The sequence below is a fragment of the Neofelis nebulosa genome, chromosome 18 (assembly GCF_028018385.1).
Source record: "Neofelis nebulosa isolate mNeoNeb1 chromosome 18, mNeoNeb1.pri, whole genome shotgun sequence".
In the NCBI taxonomy this organism is placed as follows: domain Eukaryota; kingdom Metazoa; phylum Chordata; class Mammalia; order Carnivora; family Felidae; genus Neofelis; species Neofelis nebulosa.
This window is the reverse complement of record NC_080799.1, coordinates 43316493-43343284: the sequence shown is the minus strand read 5'-3', so window position 1 is coordinate 43343284 and position 26792 is coordinate 43316493. Positions and strand designations below refer to the sequence as shown.

General features: G+C 51.7%; 1 protein-coding gene across 1 annotated transcript in view; it reads left to right on the top strand.

Annotated features, from left to right (window-relative positions):
* The window catches only part of LOC131500964 (ATP-binding cassette sub-family A member 17-like), a 77140-nt gene that overhangs the window by 14804 nt on the left and 35544 nt on the right, over nucleotides 1-26792 (top strand). Inside the window, 9 exon segments of the mRNA XM_058710568.1 lie at nucleotides 4442-4667; nucleotides 9951-10191; nucleotides 10806-10949; nucleotides 12035-12164; nucleotides 15272-15426; nucleotides 16806-16961; nucleotides 17078-17288; nucleotides 18956-19106; nucleotides 24814-24912. Of these exon segments, the coding sequence (XP_058566551.1) occupies nucleotides 4442-4667; nucleotides 9951-10191; nucleotides 10806-10949; nucleotides 12035-12164; nucleotides 15272-15426; nucleotides 16806-16961; nucleotides 17078-17288; nucleotides 18956-19106; nucleotides 24814-24912 (1513 nt within the window).

Here is a 26792-nt window from a genome sequence, read left to right as displayed (position 1 = left end):
TGCATATCGTCTAAGATCAGGGTCCAACTTCATTCTTTTGCATGTAGATATCCAGTTTTCCCAACACCATTTGTTGAAAAGCTACTCTTTGGGGAGCCTGGGTGGCTCAGTCGGTTGAGCGTCCGACTTCAGCTCAGGTCATGATCTCACAGTCTGTGGGTTCGAGCCCTGCGTCAGGCTCTGTGCTGACAGCTCAGAGCCTGGAGCCTGTTTCCAATCCTGTGTCTCCCTCTCTCTCTGCCCCTCCCCCACTCTCACTTTGTCTCACCCTGTCTCTCAAAAATAAAAAATAAAAATTAAAAAAGCTACTCTTTCCCCCATTGAACAGCTTTAGCATCAATTGAAAATGAATTGATCATGGGGCGCCTGGGTGGCTCAGTTGGTTAAGTGTCCAACTTACGCTCAGGTCATGATCTCACAGTCTGTGAGTTTGAGCCCCACGTTGGGCTCTGTGCTGACAGTTCAGAGCCTGGAGCCTGCTTTGGGTTCTGTGTCTCCCTCTCTCTCAAAAAATAAATAAACATTAAAATTTAAAAAAAAAGAAAAAGAAAATGAATTGATCATGTACGTGAGGGATTGTTTCTGGGCTACTATATTCCACTGGTGTTTACTGGTCTAGACTTTGAGAGGAATTGATGTTCATTCTTCTTTAAATGTTTGGTAGAATTCACAAGTGAAGTCATTATGGTCCTGGGATTTTCTTTGTTGGAACAGAATGCGAGGGGCCTATGGGGCACCATCCAGTGTACTAACATACACATTATTCTGGATTCCCAGAATAAAAAAAAGAGAAAGGGGGAAAAAAAACCCACCAGAAAGAAATATTTAAAGAAATAATGACTGAAAACAACCCCAATTTGATGAAAGACATGAATCTACAAACCCAAGAATCTCAGTGAACTCCAAGCAGGATAAACTCAAAGAGATCCACACCAAGAGTCATTCAAATTGTCAAAACCAAAAGTCAAAGAAGAGCATTTGTGAAGGCATCAAGAAGAGGCTCCTCGTGTACAAGTGAACCTTGGTCATATCAAAAGCTGATTTCTCTTCAGAAACTACAGAGTTCAGAAGTTAGTGAGATGACATTTTAAATCCCGAGGGGGTTAAAATTCAACCAGGAATTCTATACCTGGCAAAACCCCTTGAGAATGAAGGTGAAATTGAGACATTTTCGGACAAACAGAAGCAGAGAGTGTCCATTGTTACCGATGGACTTGCCCTACAAAAATTGACAAAGGGAGTTTTTTGGGCAGAAATGAAAAGCCGCCAGACAGTAACTTGAAGCCATAAGAAGAAATACAGACCACCAACTGGTGAAGACACCTTAAGCCAGAATCACTGTCCTTCTGGTTTGTAAATCATCTTCTCTCTCCTATATGATTTATAAGCAAATGCATGAAAATATTCATGAATCTGCATTAATGGGCACTTAACAAATGAAGATACGATCTGTCACAATAACAGTTTAAAAGGGGGAGGACAGAGATGTCTGTGAACAGAGTGTATGGTACTGAAGGTAAGTGGTATTATTTAAACTTGGTTGTTATAAGTGTAAGGTTAATTATTACATAGTTTTTACTAAACTATGCGTGTTACTTTCCTGTTGCTGAGGTAACAGCTTACTGCATACTGAGTGGCTAAAAATAGCACATATTCATCATCTTACAGCCAAGTCTGAAATGCATTTCTCTGGGCTAAAGCATCAAGACTTCCTCAGGGCTGTGTTCTTTCTGGAGACACGAGGGGAGAATGAGAACCCTTCCCGATGCCTGCATTTGGGGGCTCATGGCTCCTTCCTCAGTCTTGGGCGCTCTAGCTCCTTCTGACTTCTGATTCCATCACCTCCCCTCACTCTGGCACTCCTAACTCCCTCTCCTGAGGGCCCATGCCATTGGACCCACCCAGATAATCCAGAATAAGCTCATCTCAAGATTCTCAATCACCTCCACAAAGTCCCTCGGGCTCTGTAAAGTCACACCTTAATGTTACCCACCGCAGCACATAAACAACTGGAAAAATAGTGAAGTGAGAAAAGAAATTATTGAAGCAACTTCTCAACATTGAAAACCAACAGAAATAAATGTTTTCAAGTTGGGGGGCTTGAAAAGAATCACTACACAAAGAAAGGAATTATTTCAAATGCTTTTAAAACATACTGTTTCAGGGAGCCTGGGTAGCTCAGTCGGTTAAGCGTCCAACTTTGGCTCAGGTCATGATCTCATGGTTGTGAGTTTGAGCCCCTCTTTGAGCTCTGTGCTGACAGCTCAGAGCCTGGAGCCTGCTTTGGAGGCTGTCTCCCTCTCTCTCTGCCCCTCCCCTGCTCACGCTCTGTCTCTCAAAAATAAACATTAAAAATCTTTTTTAAAAAAGAATAATGCTTGCAATGGGTTGAAACATGTAAAATATAAAAACCCTTGATCACGTAGCAATCGTGATTTATAACGGTGCCCCAGGAAATGCCTCACTGGCAGCCCCCGGAGGTGGCTAGGGCCGCCATCCATCACACCCTGTTACCACCACAGGCAGGAACGCACGTCCTGGCTCCTGGCTGCCCTCCAGATCGTGCCTCCCGCCCGCCCGGCCCCTTTGAGGAGGAGATTGTCATGTGAGCAAACCACACTCTACCTCTCACCGAAGCCTCTGCTGCCCCCTGTCCCTGCCCACATTCATGGTTGGTGGTCCCGCCTCATCTCCTCTCAGACCCCGGGCTTGCTCTCCCAGTGACCCTGTGCCACCCCACATCGGTGCTCCCACGCTCCCACGGGCATCCCCTAAACCTGAGACCAACAGCTGTGTGGTGGCCAGAATCTCAGCCTCAACAACCCCACTCTTGACCCCCCATGTCTCTGTTTAGCTCCCCCGTCTTGCACCCACCTCCCCCAATAATTCTTTGACCCCCATCAAGACGTCTGATCCATTGGCCCCAATGTTTTGTCACTATCCATCACCCCATCGTATGCCTCGCCCCGCTTGGAGCCCATGGCCCGTCCCTACTTTGACTCCTCTGACGTATGCCCACCGGCTCTCTGTTGAACTCGTATTGCAAATCCTCAGCCCTGGTCACACCCAGCTCCCCGCTTACCCTGCAGCAGAACCTGGCCGGAGAAACTCTCTCCCGTGTGTGGACCAGTCTCTTTATTTAGGCCTCTGGTTCACAGATTCGCTGGCCACCGCCCTGCAGACCACGCACATTCCTTTGTCACTTTGACCCGCACCTCTCTGGAACAGCAATTTCAAACCTCTTCCCAACCCTCCAGTGGACGCAGCCCTTCTCCCTTCTTCACTGAGGCTGGAAGTTCTTGCTCTGGCTTCAGAGGGCCAGTTTTGCGTCCTCGTGTGGACCCTGACCTTGAGCAAGTTAACAGACTGTGCATGCGTTTTCCCTTCTGTGAGACTGGAAAATAACAGTATTTACAACTTAGTTAGAAGGATCAGGTAGGGTATTGCACGTCAAATGCTGACAACACTTGATGCGTGGTAAGAGCTTAGTAGATCCTAGTAATGATTGACACCATTTACAAAAGAAGAAACTGAGTCAAGTTATACAAGATCCAAGGTCAGCCAAGTTCGGTGAAGGGCCCACTGCTGTCTCAATGGGGGCTCTTTCCATTACCTATGCAACCTTTAGGACCGGCTCCCTGTTCTCTCCACTTCCTGGAAGTCAAACGCCTGCACTCAACCTGAGCTCCTGTCCCACACTCCAGCTGGATTGGCCTTCTCTCCCAATCTGGAGCCACCGTGCCAAGAACCTGGAAAAACCTCGAGTCCTTGACCCATAATTTACTAGATCCATGCCACAGGGCACATTTATTCCATGTGGCTAAACCTCAGTTTCCTCCCCTGTAAAACAGGGAGGGCACGGGGGTTATGGAAGAGTCTATAGAGAATGCGCGGGTCCCGGTACTACATCATGTCCCACTGCCGGGAGGAGGTCTGTACCGTGAGGGATGGTGTCAGTGCCGTCTTGGGCAGTTACACATTGTGCCTTCACGGACAGATGGATTCGTGTGGGGTTTTTTTGTTTTTTTTTTGTTTTTTTTTTTTTAACGTTTATTATTGAGAGACAGAGAAAGACAGAGTGTGAGCAGGGGAGGGGCAGAGGGAGAGGGAGACACAGAATCTGAAGCAGGTTCCAGGCTCTAAGCTGTCAGCACAGAGCCCGACGCGGGGCTTGGACTCACAAACCGCGAGACCGTGACCTGAGCCGAAGTCAGACGCTTAACCAACTGAGCCACCCAGGCGCCCCCGGATGGATTTGTGTTTTAAGTGCCACAGATGCCCTTGGTCTTTTGATAGCGAAAGTGCAAAATTCCTCAAAAGACGACTTTTCTTGGAGATGCCGAGGCCCCCACAGTCCCCACCCCTGCCCTGCCATGGCAGGAAGGGGCTTGTGTCGCACATGGTGCATCAGTGACAAAACCCTTCTCGTTTCTTCCCGCAGCCCACGTAGCCACTGCCTCGGGAGGAATCATCTTCTTCCTCACCTACCTCCCATACCTGTACCTCACTTTCAGCTACTCCCAGAGGACCCACTTCCAAAAGATTGGCTTTTGCCTGCTCTCGAATGTCGCCATGGCACTGGGAGTGCGATTTATCTCCATATTTGAGATAAGAGGTGAGTCCCACCTTTCTCCAAGGGACGCTGCCTCAATGCCCTGTCACCGCTGACGGGCAGGGTGACCTGAGTTCCCACGAGAGCCTCACTGCACTCTTCATTCGGCGTCCTGAGCGTTTCCGACCTGCTCGAAGCTACGGTAGGTTGTAGGACACGTTTCACACCACACAGCTCGCAGTGTGGTTTGGGAGCAAAACTAAAGCGTGTTAATGATTTAGGAGATGATATGACCGTGCAGTCGTACAGATATAAAAGATACATAGTTATGGTGCGCCTGGGTGGCTCCGTCGGTTAAGCGTCCGACTTCGGCTCAGGTCATGATCTCATGGTCCGTGAGTTCGAGCCCCACACTGGGCTCTGTGCTGACAGCTTGGAGCCTGGAGCCTGCTTCGGATTCTGTGTCTCCCTTTCTCTGTGCCCCTCCCCTGCTTGTTGTCTCTCTCTCTCTCTCTCTCAAAAATAAATAAAAACATTAAAAATTAAAAAAAAAAGATACAGAGTCATGATTCGATTTGGTTCACACTTTCAGAATTTTATGGATAAATGGAGTGCTATCTACATATGTCATGTTTGAGGCTCACAGCCTTCAGGGTCCATCTAGGGGACTTCCCATCAATGGTGTCCTACTTCCAACTCCCACCTTTGGAAGTGCACCCCCAAATTTTCATCTGTCTTATGTTCTGGGGTCGGAAGGATCCTTCCGAATGCCAGCAGTCACAGCAGAAGATTGCAGCTAGCATATCAAAATGTAGGGGCCAGCTGGCCTCAGTAGGTTTTCTGCATGAGACCGTCCCACATTTCCGCGGCACGAAGGTGATCTGCTGTGAACACTCCAGCAAGTGTCTTCGTTGCTCAGTGTTGGCTTTTATCACCAGAGTCCTGGTTGCAGACACTACGGCTTGGCTTAGCAGCAGCAGGGATAGGAATTATATGTGGGACCTAGGTTATGCGTCCTCTTAGGGCGGTTGGGATTACCTTCAACAACCTGCTCAGAGGCACTATCTATCAATAAATGTCTTTAGGTTGGGATGGTCTAAATGGGTGAAGGGTGCTTAAAATATAATGGAGGGTGTCAAGTTGACCAGAATTCATTGCAGGTGAGTGGTTTTCTTTAACAAAGCAGTGACGAGACCACACTTTGCAAACAACAACGGGGGAAAAGTAGGTTTAAAACGGTAGCTCCGGGAGCACCTGGGTGGCTCAGTCTGTTAAGCGTCTGACTCTTGATTTCAGCTCAGGTCGTGATATCATGGTTCATGAGATCAAGGTTGGTGAGATCAAGCTGCATGCTGGGCTCAGGGCTCAGCAGGCAGAGCCTGCTTGCGATTCTCTCTCTGTCCCTCTCTCCCTGCCCCTCCCCCCCACTCTCATGTGCACACTCTCTCTCTCTCTCTCAAAATAAATAAATAAACATAAAAAATGGTACCTCCGATTTCTTCCATGTTAGTGAGTGAATAGGGGAATTTTACAGAGCCTCTCTGTTGAAAGCGGGGGGAACTTGGGTGAGCAGTTGGGCTGGACGAGCTTGTGGGTTTGTTCCCACGCTGGGATTCTCTCGGGGAGAGACTGAAACGACACTCGGCAGGGCTACAATGTGGTCCTGACAGCCGTGGGGGTCCGAGCATCCTGGGTGGGCATCCTGGGTGGGCTGAGATGGCCCGGCTCCCACGCCTCTGCCTCCTGCAGTCACTGGGTGTGGACCACCCAGAAAAGGCTGTGAGGAGGCTGACAGCTGATAGCCCGTTGGCCGCAGCACGCCCGGCAGCTGAGGTGACAGCTTTCGGGGGGGGGGGGGCAGGAAAGTACATCCCTGTGTCCTTATACCAACCCCTGATACACGAGATGGCCTTGGGGAAGGTGCCGTGGTGCTGGCTGTATCGTGAAAGAAAAACAAAGGAGAAAATTGCCCCTGGGAGCCTGTTACAAGCTGGTTCTCTGTCGGAGCTGCAGCCCGGGTCACCCTGCAGGGGCAGTCCAGGGACCCTCAAGCAGCAGCCCAGGTGCCGGGCAGAGCCGGCCTCACAGGCAAAGCCTCACAGGTTTTCAAGTACAAGGCAGTGAAAAACATAAGGAAATAAACAGCCATGGACAGGAACCAACAGAAACAAGACAAAGTGAAAACAGATTCACAAAGTCCTCACATTTTGGGATTATCGAATCACAGATTATAAAACAATAATGCTCGTGATAGGTTTTTCTTTTCATAAGGCAGGTTTGAAAATATCTGCAAGCAATAAGGACCCAATACTCCTTGGGGGAAATACAAAATACGACCAACCAAGGAGCAACCTTCGTGGATGGGTTACCTGTAGATTCAAAACAGCGGAGGGAGAATTATGACCTGGAAGGAGGTGAGAAGAAACCATGCAGAAGGCAGCAACGAGGACCAAAAGGATTTTAAAATGGCAGGAGAGCTGAAAACTGACGCAGCGAAGAGTGTTTTGCCTCCATTTAAGCAGAGATCCGGCAGGAAATGAGAGAAGGGGCAGAGGAAATGCATCTGAAAAGAGCGTGCCCAGATCTGTCCCCAAACTCAATGTCAGGAAGCCCAGCAAATCCCAGACGAGAGTAATAAGAAATCTACACTAGGCACATCAGCGTACAACGGAGCACAGCAGATGGCAAGAGAAAAATCTTAAAAGTGGCCTGGGGAGCAAAAAGAAAAATTGCTTTTCAACAGAACAACAGTGGGGGCCTGAAGACAGTGGCTTCATACACGGGTTGTGTAAATAACTACAACAACAACAGCAGCAGCGGCAGCAGTGGCAACGGAGATTCCTTTAGGTTTCATTTTTTTAAATTTTTGAATGTTTGTTCATTTCTGACACAGAGAGAGTGTGTGTGCGTGCACGCAAGCGGAGGAGGGGCAGGGAGAGGGGGAGACACAGAATCGGAAGTAGGCTCCGGGCTCTGAGCTGTCGGCACACAGCCCGATGCCCAGCTCAAACCCACAAACTGTGAGATCATGACCTGAGTCGAAGTCCGACGCTTAACCGACTGAGCCACCCGGGCGCCCCTAGGTTTTTGTTTTTTGGGTTTTTTTAGAGAGAGAAAGAGCGTGTGCATGCAAGTGGGGGAGAGGGGCAGAGAGAACCTTAAGCAGGCTCCAGGCTCAGCTCAGAGCCTGTCGCAGAGCTCGAGAGCTCGATCCCACAACCATGGGATCATGACCTGAGCTGAAATCAAGAGTCGGATGCTCAACTGATTGAGCCATGCAGGCGCCCTCCCTTAGGTTTTTATTCTTTATTTTTTTAACAGGTAAAATTTTTTTAACAGGTAAAATTAAAGTGTATAGGAGGGGCTTTAGAGGGGATCATGTCAGAACCCAAAGGGAATAAATACCTTCCGGAAGGAGAGTAAAGATAATTAAGTTTAGACTTTGCACCATAAAGCAGACCTGGTGATTCATTACTGAGCCAAGCAGGCCAGAAGCAGTGGGTAACTTTTAAACTTAATAGAAGAAAGAGTAACGAAAGGTTGGCTGAGTCCAAAAGCGGCATAAAAGAAGAGAGGACTTTGGTCATACGCCCACCTCCACGGCGTGGGGGCTGGAAGTTGGGGCGCGGGACGGGCACACCCTGTTCAGAACACTCTAGATGGAACAGACATGGTGCAGACCCCTCCCGCACGCACCTTCTTCCTGAATATAATTAGATAAATCATGGGAGGAAGTCACAGCTAACCCCTACCTGATCCAAACTCTAGACCTGAGCCAAAGTCGGACGCTCAAACGACTGAGTCACCCAGGCGCCCCCTCAAATTAAAAAAAAATTTTTTTTTAATGTTTATTTATTTTTGAGACAGAGAGAGACAGAGCATGAACAGGGGAGGGTCACAGAGAGAGGGAGACACAGAATTGGAAGCAGCCTCCAGGCTCTGAGCTGTCAGCACACAGCCCGATGCCCGGCTCGAACTCACGGACTGTGAGATCATGACCTGAGCCGAAGTTGGATGCTCAACTGACGAAGCCACCCAGCCGCACCCTCAAATTTAAATGAAAGTACAGAGAGGCAAGAATGGCCAAAACCGCTTCAGGAAGAGCAAGATGGGAAACCTTGTTTTTCCGGACATGATGATCTCTCAAGGAGCAATCATAATTAAGACTGACAAAAAGACTGATAGAACAGAAAACCCAAAGCCAAAGGCACGGGTGAAGGTCGGCAGTGACGCCGACCCCCGGCAGTGGGGGTCAGTAAATGGTGCTGCAGGGACGGGAGGACCTTCTGGGGAAGTTGAAACTGGACCCGCAAATCACAGCACCCACAGGGGTCAATTCCAGCATCAAAACTCTATAACGCTCTTGGCGATGATGATATAAAAGAGGACACTCCTATCCTCGAAGCGGGAAAGATTTCTTAAACAAGACGCAAACTAAATGACCGTAAAGGGGGGTGGATCTGACGTCGGGGCAGACTAGCGCTGCGCGAGGACGCACCTGCTCTCGAGAACCACGTGGGCTCAGTGTCACAGCCTTGGAATCCGCCCTGAGATCTGATTGTCAGGCGCAGTGGAAGGCGACGCTCTCGTGCGGACCAGTCGCGGGATCGCCTCCCAGGAAGGGCCTCAGAGGCCACCTGGCCCTTCTCCCCACGGCAGCTCAGCTCAGCCCAGGTTCCTGGGGTGGGGCGTGGGGGGCCCTGACGTGCCGGATGGGAACAGAACCTCAGGTGCCCAGCGAGCACTTGGAAGCCTGAGGAGCAGCCATCTAGCCCGTCTGTATGCTCGCCTGCCCGCACTCGAATCTCTCCCTCAGCGTTGCTGGTTCCCGCCACCGCGAGCCTGCTGGCGGACACTCAGTATCTCGGACGCTTTCAATGAGAAGCCTCAGCCACTTGCACCCAGATTAGACACTGGGCGCCACACAGGCTACTTTCCTCCCTACGCGCCCAGGACCTGGTCCCAAGCCAACTCCTCGGTACCTTCCTGTATTTGTGGAACAGGGATGTGTGATCGCCCACAGCACGCGAGGCCCCGGGGCAGACGCTGCAGATACAGTGATGGGTGAACAGTAACTCGGGCAGGTTCACAGCACAGAGCCCTACCCTGTCCGATCGCAGTTAGCTCAGGGTGCCGGGGGGGATGGGCACGTAACCCGGATGGGGAAGGGGTGCAGGGTAAGGAGACCCTTGGGCAGCCCTCACTTCAGGTGAGAATTAGCCCGGCGGACAAGGCGGGTAACAGGTGCAGAAGTGGGGAGGCGTCTTGGGTGACCACGTCCCTATTCGGTGCCAGTGAAAACACTACCGCCTTCCGGTAATACTGAAAATGTTTGTCGTGTGGGAGACACTCACAGCCCTGGCTTTCCCCCCTCCTGTGCCTTGCGTTCGTCCCCTAGCACCCCAGACATCAACTCTGCAGGCCTGCGGGCGGCGGGAGCGGGACGTCCTGCCGTCCGGGTGCTGACTGCGGCCCTTTCTCCGGGCGGGCACAGGCCTGCAGTGGAAGAACGTGGGCGGCTTCAGGTGCTGCTGATGCTTCTGCTGGACTCCATCTTGTACGGCGCGGTGGCCGGGTACGTGGAGGCCGTCCTCCCGGGCGAGCATGGCGGGCCCAAGCCCTGGTACTTCTTCGTCACAGTGAGTGCGGGCGCCGCCGCTCCGCACACCGACGCAGACCGTCCACGGCCTCCCCCCGATACCCTCGCCCGTCGTGGCGGTGTCCCCGATGAAATCCCAAACCCCAGGACACCTAAGCTGGGTCCTCTAAGCCGGATTCACCCCGGAACCTATCAGTTTGCGGTCACCAGGGGAGCACGATTAACGCCCCGCCAGCGGCCCCGTCGTGAAGGGGGTGACCCTGTCTGACGTGCACGGGCACTCACTCTGGACCTCTGCGCGGCCGCCCTGCTGGGCCTTCCCAGAGTGTGGACAAGCACCCACCGGGTACTTCTCCAGGCCTCAGCCACAGGGAGCTTCCTGGCACGCCGCGAGCCTGGGCAGGCGCGTCCCCGTCGCTCACTCCGTCCTCAGGACCACGAATTGCAGGCTAGAAAGCAGCTTGTCGGTAGTGGGTCCACGAGCAAGCTGCTCGACGTCTCCAGGCACCACTAAATATTTGGGACCAGGAAACTTGGGAGCTGGGATGGGTGGGGGGGGGGATGTGGAGAATTTGGTTTACCAAAATATTTATCTTCCCGAAGCAGACAGTGGACCCACCCGCACGTGCTAATGTCAGCTGCCTTTCTGTCTAGCCATCCCACTGGCGTGGACAGCCCGTGCCCCTCACGCGGTCGGTGCTCCACGTGGCGGATCCGGACAACTCTCCAAAGAGCCAGTTGATTCAGGAAGAGCCTACCAGTTTGAAGAAAGGGATTGAAATCCAGCATCTCTACAAGGTATCGGCTCACAAACCTCCTTCCGAGAACTGAAGAAACGGGCGCAGAGGCTTCTGTTTTATCGTTGATGGGGGTTACGAGGCACAATTTCCTGACCGAGGTTTCGTTTCCTCCTGGAATGCCATCCTCAAAAGAGGAACCTGACGTAAAGTGCCCTGTCTCCTGGGGTGCAGTTAAGTGGAGGAGGGTGGAGGGTCTGGATGATCTCTCTTGAAATAACCCGCCCCTCTCACCCCCGCCTTGCCAGCGCCCCTGCCTGGAGACACCGGGGACACCCGGGGACTCAGCCACTGGCTGGCTGACTTCCATCCTCCACGGTTCACACACCCAGCCACTCGGAGCCCCAGCTCTCAGGGCCCGCTTCCAGCTGGGGCGTGCTTCCCTGTCACCAGCGTTGGCTGAGCCCTTCCTGCACGCAGAGCCCCGCGTGACTAGGCAGTGCCGCGACGGGATGCCTGGACACAAGCCCCATGCCGGGGATGTCCCACATTTCCTCCTTTGGCCCCTTCTGTCCTTCAAATGCGATGAGTCCCGAGGAGAGGCGGTTTCCTTGTACTGAGAAGGCAGCCTTGTCACGCTCCCCGCCTTCCTCTGCCTGTGGGAGCTGGAGGGGGAGGAGGCGTCACATCCTAGCCCGGGACGGGATGGCTCCAGCTCCCTCCAGGCATGCCTGCCGCTTCCACAAGCAGGGATTCCCTTTGTGCTCACACAACAGGCTGTCTGCAGCCACACGGGTCTGGCATGATTTCTGAGGGGGCTTAGCCAGGTAATGCGGGGAAAGGTGTGGTTCTAGAAGCAGGGAGAAATCTCCCTGCCAAGCTCTGAGCCCCTCGTCCTCGAGCTCTGGCCTCCGTGGCTCGGGTACCAGGGAGAACCCACAGGACTGCGCCCCACCCCCGTCAGGCTCCTCACCAGCCCCCTCCACCCCGGTCAGGTAAACCCTGAAAAGAGGGCTCCTTTCTAGATTTCCACTTGGATTCCCACCGATGGGCTGGCAGGGGAACTTGGGGTGGGTCACAGGTTCGTCACAAACGCCACGCGTGTGCACGTGCTCCACGGTCAGTCACACGTTGAATTTTCCGCAGGTCTATCACACAGGAAAGAATAAACATGTAGCAGTCAAAGACCTGACCCTGAATCTGTACCAAGGGCAGATCACTGCTCTCCTGGGACACAACGGAGCCGGCAAAACCACCACGTGCTACGTGCTCACAGGTACCTGTGCGGGGCCAGCCCCTCGAGGAAGAACAGACCCCGAATTCTGTTCCATCTCCCCTCATTAGATCTCACTGACGTCTTAATACGAAGCATTTGCTGTTTGTTTTTATGCCATCTGTATCCTGTCTGGCTGTTCACGTGACCTTGTAGCAGGAAAAGGAAATCTTTGGCTCTTTCAGCCTGCAGACTCTGATCTCACACGCTATCCAGGAGCTGTGAGCCCTGCCCTATGTGTGTCTTCCCACAAAGAACATTCCGGTACAGGGAGGCACCACTAATCTCCTAACCATGAAATCCATCCATTTGTTTCTGATTGGGGGGGGGGGGGTGGCTCAGTTAGGATGAGACCTGGAGAATTATTCTACAATTACTTCAGTTTCACAATCATTTTGATGCCTAAATAGTTATTTCACATTCTGTCAGCTAAAACAATAGGCTGCGATGTTTGAGAACTTGTTCATTCTGCAAATATGTATTTCTTGGAGCCTTAACCTGTGTAAAGTTCTGTACAAAACCAATGAGACACATTTCTGAGCTTCAAGGAGCTCTGAGAGCCAAGCACTCACAGACATCCACCCTGCCAGAGAAACTATCAGCATCTCAGAGGCAGGCTGCCTCGGTTCCCCTCTCAGGCTGCTGAGCACCTTCTCTGGAAGATTCTGACGAGCAGCAAAGGGGAAACTTGGTCTGAGGTTCCGTCGGCCACTCCCCCTCCGCGCCCCCTCCCCGGCATCAGGATTTTAAGATCTGAGGCTCAGCCCCACAGACGCTCACCGGACAGGCTCTGTGGGGGTCAGGACAGGGGACTGAGGCCGGCAGGTTTCCTGGACTGGGGGGGCAGTACTGTCTCTAGACGGGGGTCCTTGTCAGATGCAGGCATTGCTGATGCCAGAGGCCTCTCCTCCTGTAGGGACTTGAGGTCCTCAGTGCCTGCAGGGTGACCCAGCTAGACCCCCAGGCCACACGACTAAGGTCCTAGTGTTGTTCAAAGACAAAGACGTAAACCGTTTCCCCCGCCGCCTGCCCCATACACACACACAGACACACACACTCTTCCCGGGTGCTTCCCTCTCTGCTGTTCTCAGCAGTGGTTTCTGTATATGTGTGCTACCTCTGTCTCCCCCATCCCTCTCTCCAGAGAATCTGTTCTGTTTCCCTCTGGCCAGTGGTGCTTGGATCAGGGCTTGGCCAAGAACAGCCACGCAGTAAATACTTTTCAACGAATGACTGAATGAATGAATGAGTGAACGTAATTGCAAGTCCTGCCACAATGCGGACCACGAATGACCTCTCAGAGATGAGCCACGGATTTCTTTTTTTTTTTTTTTTTTTTTTAAACTTTTTTTTTTTTTTTTTTTTTTTTTTGGGACAGAGAGAGACACAGCATGAACGGGGGAGGGGCAGAGAGAGAGGGAGACACAGAATCGGAAACAGGCTCCAGGCTCCGAGCCATGATGAGCCACGGATTTCTACCGGCAGTGACACGGCACAGAAAAAAAGGCCAACGCGGCCCTGGAGAAAGTGGCACCGCTGAAAGACACAGAGCGAGACTGAATAGCCCTGAAGATGCTAAGCCGGGAAGGGAAAGCCTGGCTGATGGCCCAGGACACTGAACATTGAAGGGCTTCTATGCATGGAGGCCCCAAAGTTGGCACAGGCCTGTTCTGTATCTGAAACCCCATTCCTCCATCCAGGAAAGCTATGTGGGTTTTGAAAAAAAAATTCTAGGAGCTATTCTAGTATTGTAATTCTACATAAAAAGACTTACGTATTTAACGTGGAAAGCATCACTGGTTTTCCTCCCCATCCCCCAACCGCAAACAGTCACCGATGCTTTATCGTCCACAGGCAAAATGAAAGATCCCAAAACTCCACCAGTGGGTAATTTAGCAGGAAGTATCAAGAACCTGAAAGTCTTGTCCCCTCTTGGCCACCGAATCTACTGACATTGGTTTGGAGTCAGAAAGTGTATGGGGAGGAAGGCAGAGTTGAGATCCATGTTCGTATTCACGAAACACTGCAAACTAAATACCTAAATACCTACTAGCATGGCGTGAATAAATACGCAGGGTATATTCATAACAATGAAATCCTGTTAGCCTTCGCAAATTATATAGATCTCGTTGACGTGGAGAAATGGCCTCAGTAGACTGTTTTGTGAAAAGGCCAGTTAAAAGAACCAGAATTTATATTTCCCAGTTTTGCTAGAAACTTAGCATGTGGGACAGCGTACGCATAAGAAGGTAAGAACACAGCCGAAAGTATGCAAAACAATGTTAACAGCGGTCGTGTTTACAGGTTGGGATGTGCATAACCTTCGTCTGCTTTGTCCTTCTTCCTTTAACCCTGTTGCAATAGACATCTATGGCCTTTTTCAGTCTGAAAAAATACAACTTAAAATAAGAAAATGAGAATAGGGGGTGCCTGGGTGGCTCAGCCAGTTGAGCGTCCGACTTCGGCTCAGGTCCTGATCTCAAGGCTTGTGAGTTCAAGCCCCGAGTCAGGCTCTGTGCTGACAGCTCAGAGCCCGGAGCCTTCTTTGGATTCCGTGTCTCCCTCTCTCTCTGCCCCTACCCCACTTGTGCTCTCTGTCTCTCTCTCAAAAATAAATAAACGTTAAAAAAATGTTTTTAAAGAAACTGATAATAAAGACAGTACACAGATGGGCCGTATACACATCCCCACATGCACCAGGCAGGGGGTGCGATCACCCCAGGGGGTGCTCCCTGGGGCTTACTGGGAATTTATACGGAATCAGTCACGGGTCTCAGCTCAAACCTGTTACACAACCCAAACACCATCGTTCTGAACCACGTTTCCACAGTAGCTCTTAAGGCTCATCTCAGTGTAAGCATGACGCGCACCCGTGTGTCTTCTTCACCGAGGCAGGCTGGCGCTCCTCAGACGTAGGAAGGAGGTCTCCTGCCTCCGCTGCCCCCACACACCCTCACTCACTGTCACAGACCATCTACGCCTCGGATGTTCCCAATCGTGACAAGGCAGAGGCGGCCTGCACGCCAACAAACACAGTGTCCTTACGCCCTTGCTCCGTCGTGTGCTCTGACTGCAGGTGACCTTGGGATATGTCTTCTCCTTGCTCCTAGGTCTTATTCCCCCTTCAAGTGGGTGTGTGTATATCAATGGATATGAAATTTCACACAATATGGCGGAGATCCGGAAGAGCGTGGGCTGGTGCCCCCAACACGACATCCTGTTTGATGACCTCACCGTAGCGGAGCATCTCTCTTTCTATGCTCAGGTGAGTCTGTGCGACAGGCCGTGGCTCCTCTGCGTCCTGGTGGTGGGAAGACAGGCTGTGGCTCCCTGACCCCAACCTCAGAGGGTCCTAAAACCTCTTTTGGACACTGTTCCCCAACCATTCGGGGAGGAGGAGAGGCAAGGGTTATCATTAGGGCAGGGTGATTATAAAGGATACAAGTCGGGACCAGCTGAACGAAGAGACATACACACAGGGTGAGGTCTGGGTGAGTCCCACGTGCGAAGCTTCCGTGTCCTCGGGACACATACCCTGCTGGCACGTCGCTGTGCAGGAGGGCAGCTCACTTAACCTTCCAGTGTCCAGTTTTTGGGGTTTTTTTCTATTTTTTAAAAAATATTTTCGGGGCACCTGGGTGGCTCGGTCGGTTAAGCGTCCGACTTCGGCTCAGGTCATGATCTCGCGGTCCGTGAGTTCGAGCCCCGCGTCGGGCTCTGTGCTGACAGCTCAGAGCCTGGAGCCTGTTTCAGATTCTGTGTCTCCCTCTCTCTGTGACCCTCCCCCATTCATGCTCTGTCTCAAAAATAAATAAACGTTAAAAAAAGATTTTAATAAAAAAAATATTTTCATTTATTTTTGAGAGAGAGAGACAGAGCGTGAGTGGGGGAGGGGCAGAGAGCGAGGGAGACACAGAATCCGAAGCAGGCTCCAGGCTCCAAGCAGTCAGCACAGAGCCCGACGCGGGCTCGAACTCAAGAGCTGAGAGATAGATCATGGCCTGAGCCGAAGTCGGACGCTTAACCGACTGAGCCCCCCGGGCGGCCCCAAGTGTCCAGTTTTTATGGTGGGATTCATCACATAGGCCTGAGTGATGGAATCATGCAGCAGGTGACTGAACTCAGTCTGCAGCTTAGGCAGGCCAGCTACGCCTGCCAGTCCTGAGTCAGCTCGTTAGCATAAACTAAGGTGTGGCCCAAGGGTACAGCCCTGAATAACGACACCCGCATCCCTCCAAGGGTGTAGAGGCCCCTCCCACTGACTGGGTGAAAAGCCAGCCAAACTCTTGCCTTCGCAACACTTAGATTTCTCATCTGTGGAACGTCCCCTGGATCCCGGGGGGTGGCTCCCACTTGGTCAGGAGGTATAATCCTTTCCTTCATGTGCTGCTGTACTTGGTACTGATGAGACTCATATTCACATGATTCAAACCCCAAGAGCCTTGTGCCCATCCCTTTCCACAGAGGTAGTAAGTTTCTGGGGTGCAGTTTATGCAGGTAGTAGCAAAATGCCTGCGGGACAGCTGGGCCTCTACCAGGGCGGCGTGGAGGGAAGTCAGGGCACACGGCGCAGCACGCGGAGGGAAGGAGGGGGCGCCAAGGCCGGGAGCCCCTGCCCGACGTCCCTGCCCCCCGCTGTCTCAGCTGAAGGGCCTGTCCCGCCTCAAGTGCCCCGAAGAGGTCCAGCGGATGCTGCACGCCCTCAGCCTGGAGGACAAGCGGGACTCCCTGAGCAGGTGCCTGAGCGGGGGCCTGAGGCGCAAGCTGTCCATCGGCATCGCCCTCATCGCGGGCTCCAAGGTAGGCGGGCGGGAGGCCCCGGGGCGGGGCGCCCAGCACGGCGGGCGCCCGCGGGGAGCCGCCGCCACCCCGCCACCCCGCCACCCCCGCCACCGGCTCCTCGGCCCGGCCCGCAGGTGCTGATGCTGGACGAGCCCACCTCGGGCATGGACGCCGTCTCCAGGAGGGCCATCTGGGACCTGCTGCAGCAGCACAAGAGCCAGCGCACCGTGCTGCTCACCACGCACTTCATGGACGAGGCCGACCTGCTGGGCGACCGCGTGGCCATCATGGCCAAGGGGGAGCTTCAGTGCTGCGGGTCCTCGCTGTTCCTCAAGCAGAAGTACGGTGAGCGGGGCAGGCGGGGCCCCGCGGCCGGGCCCGGGGCCGGGAAGGGAGGAGGGGGCACGGGAGCAGACTCAGATCTGGAGGCAGGACACTGATGTCTGAGTTCCGTTCTGTGGGTTCACGGCCTCTCCACCCACGCGGCCAGGGGTTTTATCCTTCTTCCACCGTCCTTTCCCGATGTGACAAGCGGACACTCAGGGACCGTGCTCCTCAAGGACTGAGCCAGCGTGTGCGAAGCACCTGTACAGGTGTGGGGTGTTTCTACAAGTGGCTCCCTTGTTTTCCTGGACCCCACGGCCTCCTGTGTCACTGCCGCCCCCATCCTTCCTCTGCCCCCTGACCGGGTGACCTCATCCGGCCTGCGGTCATCCTCTCTCCAGCCCGGACCCCTTCCTGAGCTCCCCGTGCGTGGACGCTGCCCAGCTCCGGCAGGCTTGTCCAAACCCTGCGCAACCCCGGGCTCCCGCACTCTGCCACCACAGCGGCTGCCCACAGCACAGGCAGAAGATGTCTGCTAGGATCTGGGCCAAAACCTTGCAGGCTCACTGACCCCTCCGTCTGTCAGAGCCCATATGCCATCTGTTCCCAAACCCTGGGGGCCATCCCTTCCCCCCTCACCTCCATGCCCGTCTAGCACCCTGGACTGGCTTCCATCGTCTCCTGGCCTGGATTGTCACACCTGCCTGCTGACCACCACCACTAACCACCCCCCCCCCCCACCGCCCTGTTGTCAGAATGAGCCTGTCACTCTTCGGCTCAGCCCTGCAGTGACCTCCCCTCCCACCGAGAGCAAAAGCCAGAGTCCTAGGGGTGGCCCACAGGCCGTGCTTGGCCTGGTGTGCCCTGTTTAAAATCATACTCCCTAGGGGCAACTGGGTGGCTCAGTCAGTTGAGCGTCTGACTTCGGCTCAGGACATGATCTCACAGTTCATGAGTTCGAGCCCCGTGTCAGGCTCTGAGCTGTGAGCACAGAACCTGGAGCCTGCTTCGGATTCTGTGTCTCTCCTCTCTGCCCCTCCCCTATTCATGCTCTGTCCCTCTCAAAAATAAACACAAAAAAATTTTTTTAAATCACATTCCCCAACCCTCCACACCCCGTCCCATGTCTGTCTTTCTTGACACATGGCTCATGTCACTAATACTCTATACATTTTCCCTGTGTATCTTATTGTCTGTCTCACACTCCTTTAATGAAGGCCCATGAGAGCAAGAACTCCTGACTAGTACCTAGAACAGTGCCTGTCTCATCGCAAGGGCTTGAGAAATGTTTGTTGAGTGGCCCCATCGCCAGCGTCACGCTAACAAGTGTTACTAGTGTCAGAAAGGACGTTCAAAACGCCAAAAGCATGATGTGATTATTACAGAGGTAGCCTTGTTCTTCACGTTGATGTGCAAGGCCTCTGCCAAGTCAGCTGCCCTCCATACGGCCATCTGCCACGTCGGCCAGCATCGCTAAGTCCGTCATTACCACCTCCGGTCACGGAGGAGAAGGCCAGACCCTCCAGAACACCGGCCTTCAGAGGCCAGTTCGTTGTGTGAAAACAATTCCACCCCACGGGGCCCTCCAGCTCCACGTTCCCAGGGAGCCGCCCCTTCTGAGCTACAGAAAAAGTAAGTGCAGCTACAAAGAGTAAGGTTATTTCAGGCTCTTTGAAATGTTGTTTCAGGTGCAGGATATTACATGACTTTAGTGAAGAAACCTCACTGTAGCACAGAGAAGATTGCCCATCTGATTTATCACCACATACCCAATGCGGTTTTGCAGTCCAGCATTGGAGAAGAATTAACGTTTACTCTTCCTAAAAAGAGCATGCCCAGGTGCGGACCCCAGGGGGCGAGAGTACCTATGTGTGTGCACGGGCCCGTGTGCGTGCACGGGAGTACCTGTGAGCGTGCACGGGAGTGCCTGCGTGCGTGCACGGAGTGTCCAGAGCCATCCCCCGTCTCTGTCCTCACCAAGAGCTCTCTGTTCTGTGAGGGTCTGGACCCCCAGGCCTTTGGTATCTCCTGGAGAGACAGCACACTCCAGCCTAAGCACACTTGAAAATATGGGGCTCTGATCATGTCACCTCCATCCTTTAAAGCCTTCGATGGCTCCCAGAAGCCTTCAGGTTAAAGTCAAATTCTTAAATATGGCTTTACAGGGGCCCTTTTATTGGGTGACTGAGCTCAGATGGAGGTTTGACCTGATTTTCTTTAATTATTTCAGACCCCGGATAGGTTCCCGGCACCCCCCCCAACACCCTGTCCTCTGCATCATGTTGTTCTCAAGTAGGAATCTTACCTCCTACTTCACTATGAAGTCGAGAGCCAGCAAACAAAAAGTCGAGAGCCGTCTCACTCCCACACAAGCCCACACTCGCTCCTTTCTTCCTTCCATCTCTTAACAGCCCAGAACGTGTCCCCTTCCTGCTGAAGGCTCACCCTTCAGCCCCAGCTGCGGGTCTGCCCACCTTGCGTTCTCAGGAACGCACCTGCTTGAGTCGCCCCGCCCATCCACACCATCAACTCCTGTCTCCACCGGGTCACTTCCAGGAGCACCCGAACTCCCCACCGCCCTCTCCTCAGCCCCTGGCCCCCACCGTTATATACTTTCTGTCTCTAAGATCTGGACTGCTCTCACTGCCTCCTATGAGTGCCAGCATGCACTTTCCCATTGGCTTTTGGATCTGTCCTTTCGTGACTGGCTTAGATCACTAAGCACAGTGTCCTCAAGGTTCAATGTTGTGGCATCTTGCAGAATTTTCCTCCTCCCTAAGGCTGAATACTTTTCCTTTACACACACACACACACACACACACACACACACACACACACACCACGTTCTTTATCCATAGCGGACATGTGGGTTGCTGCCACATGTTGGCTATTGTGAATAATACTGCCATGAACATGGGTGTACGAGTATCCATTCACGACCCTGCTTCCCATTCTTTGGTGTATATTTCCTCGCCATTCATAGGTCTTCTTTGAAGCAATGTCTATTGCCCATTTAAAAAAAAACTTTTATTTATTCAGTAATGTCTACACCCAGCATGGGGCTCGAACTCACGACCCAGAGATCGAGAGCTGCGTGCTCTTCTACCTGAGCCAGGTGCCCCCTGTTGCCCATTTTTGAATCGAGTTGTTCTTTGCGTTGAGTAGTAAGAATTTTCTATATATTCTGGATATTAATCTTTGATTAGATATAGCATTTGCAATATTCTCTTCCATCCAGTGCGTTGTCTTTTTATTTTAAATGTTTTATTTATTTTTGAGAGACAGAGTGTGAGCATGGGAGGGGCAGAGAGAGAGAAGGACAGAGGATCTGAAGCAGGCTCTGCTCTGACAGCAGACAGCCCGACGTGAGGATCGAACCCGCTGGGCTGCCTTTTTACTCTGATGATAGTGTTTCTTGCTGCACAGTTGTTGTTTTTTAATTTTCATGACATCTGATTTGCTCATTTTTTTCTTGTGTTACCATGCCCTTGGTGTCACATCCAAGAAGTTGCCGCCAGATCCCATTTCATGAAGCTCTGTCCCATGTTTCCTCCTGAGAGTCAATTTTAGGTCTTACATTTAGGTCCTCGATCTATTTTGAGTTCGTTTTTGCATGTGGTGTTATGTAGGGTCCCATGTCATGCTGTTGCGTGGGGATGTCCAGTTTTCCCAGCCCCGCCTGTTGAAAAGACTGTCCTTTTCCCCTCACTGAACGGTCTTGGCAACTTCGTCGAAAACCATTTGACCATAAATGCGAGGACTTATTTCTAGGCTCTCTGTTCTTTTCCAACTATGCGTCCATCTGCCTTTGTGCCAATATTGCCCTGCTTGGATTGCTGTCGCTTCTTAGATGGCCAGGGAGTGTGAGTCCTCCAGTTTTGTTCTCCTTTGAGATTGTTTTGGTATTCAGGGTCCTTTGAGATTCCATATGAATTTGAGGATGGCATTTTCTACGTCTGCAAACAACATCACTGCTTTTTTGGTAGGGGCTGCACTGGATCTGCAGATTTCTCCAGCTGGTATTGACATTTTAACAAATTAAGTCTTCCAGTCCATAAACAGGGGCTGTGTTTCCATGTATTTACAACTTCTTTCATTTCCTTCAGCAACGTTTTATAGTTTTCATCGTAAGAGTCTTTGACTTCCTTGATTACGCTGATTCCTAAGAATTTTTTTTTTGATGCTATAGGAAATGGGGTTATTTTTATAATTTCCTTTTCAGATCTGTTCATTGTATTTAGAAATGCAATGGATTTTTGTGCGGTGACTTTGTCTCCTGCTGCTTTGCTGGATTCGCTTATTAGTTCTAACAGCTTCTTTGTAGCATCTTAGAGTTTTCTACATATAAGATCATGTCATCTGCAAACAGATAATTGTACTTCTTCCTCTCCAGTTTGGATGCTTTTTACTTCTTTTTCTTTTCTTTTTTTATTTATTTATTTATTTATTTATTTATTTATTTATTTATTTATTTTTATTTTTGGGACAGAGAGAGACAGAGCATGAACGGGGGAGGGGCAGAGAGAGAGGGAGACACAGAATCGGAAACAGGCTCCAGGCTCTGAGCCATCAGCCCAGAGCCTGATGCGGGGCTCAAACTCACGGACCGCGAGATCGTGACCTGGCTGAAGTCGGACGCTTAACCGACTGCGCCACCCAGGCGCCCCTTTACTTCTTTTTCTTGCCTGACGGCTCTGACTACAGCTTCCAGTGGCACGCACATCAGACAGATTCTGCCAGCGCCGACGCCGTGCCAGGGGAGGGGCACATTCCGGGTCCCTCCCACTCTGCCGTCTTCCTGGCATCCCTGTCTCACACGTAGGCCCTCAGTCATGACCCAGCCTCCCCAAAACACAAGCGGCGGAGTTAAATTAGCACTTGATTACAAAACGATACCTAGAAAATCCACAAATATTTGGAAATGCAACACCACACTTCTGAACAGCTTATGGGTCAAAGAGGAATTAGTAATGATTGGGGGGGGGGGGTGCTTGGGTGGCTCAGTTAAGCATCTGACTCTTGATTTTGGCTCAGGTTATGATCCCACGGTTGTGATATCGAGCCCCACATCTGGCTCCATGCTCAGCACATGCTCAGCACTTAAGAATCTGCTTAAGATTCTCTCTCTCTCTGTTTCTCTGCTCCTCCTCCACTCTCTCTCTCTAAAAAAGGAAGAAAGAGAGAGAGAGAGAGAGAGAGAAAGCTCAGAATACAGAGAAGGAAAGAAATAATAAATACGAGGAGAGCAAATGATGAAATAAGAAGCAAAAGAAAAATCGAGAAATCTAAAATCGCCATTGTTTATTAAAAATATTAATAAAAGTGACAAGCCTCTGCCAAAGCCATTAAAGAAAAAAAGAAGAAAAGACAAGAACCAGCCACAGGAATGAACAGACCATTCTGCACACCGACTGCACAGTCAGGATGGGACATGGAGAAAAGACCACAGACAAATTGGATTTGGATACAACAGGCTGATTCCTTGAAAAACACAATCCGCCAAAACTGACACCAGGTGGGAAAGACGAGGACGAATCACCGTGCATCTACTGATGAGATCAAATTTGCAATGACAAACGTTCCCGAAAAGAAAATGCCAGGTCCCATCAAACGCCGAGGAAATTTAAAACAAAAAGAGAGAGAGAGAGAAGGGAGCAGCTCCCAACCCGTTTAAGGGCATGAGTCTCCAATAGCAAAACTCTGGCATATGAACACGAACACAAAGTCTTTAGCAAAATTACGAGCCGACGAATGGACCTACCTGGGGATCCCAGGACGGCTTCGCACCCAGGTCTGGGGCCTCAGCGGGGATTCCCGGAAAGCCTCCCAGCTAGGACCGGTGGGCAGCACATGGACGCGATCCTCCCGGGCACGGCGGCCCAGGGCTCCGAGAAACCACGGCAGACCCCGTGGGCTTCCTCTGACCCGACCCCCATCACTTCCACCCAAATGTTGGTCAGCAGGAGAACCAGCACTCACACTGGGGCATATTGCTTTTGGTGAACACTCACCCACAGAGACACACAATGAACAATAATACACTAGCAATGCACGCAAACCACACGGTCGAACCTCAGAAACAAGTTGCATAGAGGAAACCAGACCCAAAGTAGACGAAGATTCCACTTATGTGAAGACAAAGACCGGGTATGGGGAACCTCTGGTGGTGGAAATAGAGACACTGGTCATCTGCAGGGAGGAGACGGAACCTTCTGGAGGGGGCAGCAGGAGCACTGTGTAGGGTGACAGAAAGGCCCACGTCCTGGGGCACCCGGGTGGCTCAGTCGGTTGGGGGTCCGACTTCAGCTCAGGTCATGATCTCACAGTTCGTGAGTTTGAGCCCCACATCGGGCTCTGCACTAGCAGCTTAGAGCCTGGAATCTGCTTCAGGTTCTGTGTCTCCCTCTCTCTCTGCCCCTCCCCCACTCACATTCTGTCTCTCTCTCGAAGATAAACATTAAAAATGTTTTCAAAAAAAGTAACATCACCTCTTGACTGACACGAGAACAAGGCATCTCACTACGTGCAAATTTTGCTCCAATTTTTCAGAAGGGACATACTGACCTTGTCGCAAGACAGTAGCAATGGATGAGCACAATTTCAGAAAATGGACACTGAACACACAGCACAGGCCGGCTGCTCTGCAAGGTGTCCTTACGTTCACTGTGCTCTTTACGACTTGGTGCATGAGGTAGTCTCTACCCTACAGATGAGGAGAGACTCGGGACGTGAAAGAGCTAGCCTAGAGTCACACAGCCAGGCAGCGGCAGAGTCCGCACCTAGACCCAGCCACAGTCAGTGCACTGTGCAAGCTCTTAACGCACCTGCCGCCCTTGGGGGCGGACGAGAACGCCGTGCAGCCTCATGAGGGCATCGGGCATGCGAGCGGGGTTTCTTACAGGCACTTTGCTGGCCTGGACACTGGGCTGTGAGGGAGCAGATAGGAGATTGTGGGTTTCTTAATATCACACAAAAAGCCACGATCCATTCATGCATGCATAAGGAAGGGTTTGAGATCAGCAGGTTGTTAAGAATTAGCTCCTTTCCTCATTTACCATAACAGTAGGAAAACAAAAACAAAAAAGAGCACTCACTGTCTTTGGAGAGAACGGCCTGGGTTTGTGTCCTGTCTCCGCTGTGTGGTCTTGGGGAAGTCACTTAACCTCAGCACTGTCTTCAAAGAGCTGTGGAGACAATTGACGGAGTTCATAGGTGGAAAAGGGCTTGGAACGGCCACTGGCCCTTAGTCAGCACTCCAAAAAGAGTAGGAAAGAGATGGAATGATATTCGCACAACGTGCGAGGTGTGTGTGCGATTTACCCTCACAGAAACATTCTGGAGTAAATGCTGTCACCCTCACCCTCACCGGTTCAAGTTCAGAGTCCTGAAGCTAGAGGGTGACCAAGTTGAGATTTGAACAAGGTCCATCTCGACTCTACAGCCCCCGCTCTTTGCCCTGTGGAAAGCTCAGGGTGACGGTGATGGTGGGGCGGGGGTGGGGGGTTCCCTCACACCTGTGAGGAATAAAACCTCTCTTCCCTTCTAGGTTTGCATCTCTATTTACCGAGTTGGAACAGAGGCAGGTGGAGCTGGGGATCGCCAGCTTCGGGGCCTCGGTCACCACCATGGAGGAGGTCTTCATTCGGTAAGCAAGGGTGAAACTGTCACGCATCTACCCGTGGACCGGAGCCCGGCTCCTCCTCGGAGCGCCCGTGCTGGGCGGCCTCCCAGCCTCTGACGAGGACTTCCAGTAATAGGGGGTGCGGCTTAACAGAGAAAGCGTTGAACGCAATACCACTTTCTAGGAGTGGCATATCATGTGGGATGTCGTTGACTATAATGGACTCAGCTGGTTTATGCGGCTCTGGAGTTGGCCTATTGGTCTGATTTTTTTTTTTTTTTAATGTTTATTTATTGTTGAGGGAGAGAGAGAGAGAGAGAGAGAGAGAGAGAGAGCATAAGCTGGGGAGGGGCAGAGAGAGAGACACACACACACACACACACACACACAATCTGAAGCAGGCTCCGGGCTCTGAGCTGTCAGCCCAGAGCCAGACACAGGGCTCGAACGCAAGAACTGCGAGATCATAACCTGAGCCAAAGTCGGACGCTTAACCAACTGAGCCACTCAGGCGCCCCTGATTGGTCCAGTTTGACTGTCACGAGGCAGGACACAGGCTTACTTCTAGGAAGGCCGTGAAGGGGCCCTCTAGGGAAGCCGCCCAGAAGACCAAAGAAGGCCAGAGAGGGGCGATGGGAACAGGTCAGTGTGACTTGATCCAGTCTGACAATATCTGTCTTTTAACTGGACCGTGTAGGCTATTTGCAAGTATTGTGACTGATACGTTCAATTTTATATCTATCATTTTATTTGATATTTCCCACTAGTCTTCTCCTCCCTTTTTGGGTTATTTCTCCTGATTCTATATTTTCCTTCCCCACACTAGTTGGAAAGTATACGTTCTTACTGTATTGTGGTAGCGGTCACCCTAGACATTGAGACACACAAGAGTGAATTAATATCTTTACTCTGCTTCTGGAAAACGCCAAGACCTTGGGACACGCACATATCCCACCATCACCAGCTTGTATATAGCGTGTATTTTAATTCTCTCTTTTTTTTCAACACCACAAGACAGTATTATTGGTAGAGAAAGCCAATGGTCATTTAAACTCATGTGCACGTATACCTGCCTCTGTGTTCTTTCCTCTTCTCGGGTAACTGTCCTGCCCACAGTACAGTCTTTACAGCACCCTTTTAGTGCTTTTATGCGGGTGCCAAACACACTTGTGTGGGGCTTCCTGGGGGCCCTGGAAATGATTTTAGTTCTCTACGTTTTGAAGGATATTTTCACCAGATTGAAAGTAATCTTCCATCGGTGCTGAAAATACTATTTCGCAGACTCTACTCCTGTGGCTGAATATGAGCTGTGGGTCTAACCCTTGTTCCTTTGAAGGAAATCGGGCCGCTCTGCTTCTGATGTTATGCAACTTAACCACAGTGTATCTCCGTACGGTTTTCCGTTTAACTATCCCGCTTGACATCTGATGGACTTCTGGCCACGGATGGAACGTGTTTCACGACTTCCCACGTATGAGGCCACCGCCCGCTCCCATGGTGCCTTGCTCCTCACCGTAGGACAGGTGTTTCTTCTCTCACCATAGGACAGGCGGGATCCTCTCATTCTGTGTGCTGGGTGAGTCTGCCCTTCTTTCCCCCCTCTCTGGCCCTCTGGTCTCCCGGAGCCGCGTGCTGGCTCAGACCCTCCGACTTATCACCCAGGTCGCTCTTCCCTCTTCAGCTGTTTTCCATCCTCAGCTTGACACTTCCTCTGGGTTCTCTTAAATAATTACGTTTTTACTGAAGCATGACAAACGTACTGAAAGGTGCGTAAACACCAAGCCTCTGGCTCAGTTTTCTTCCGGAGTTCCTGGACTTCTCGTGTGCTCTGGATAGAGGTCCTCTGTCGGGTACGTTTTCTTCCCAGCCCGCGGCTTGCCTGTTCCTGTTTTTGGAGCCCACCC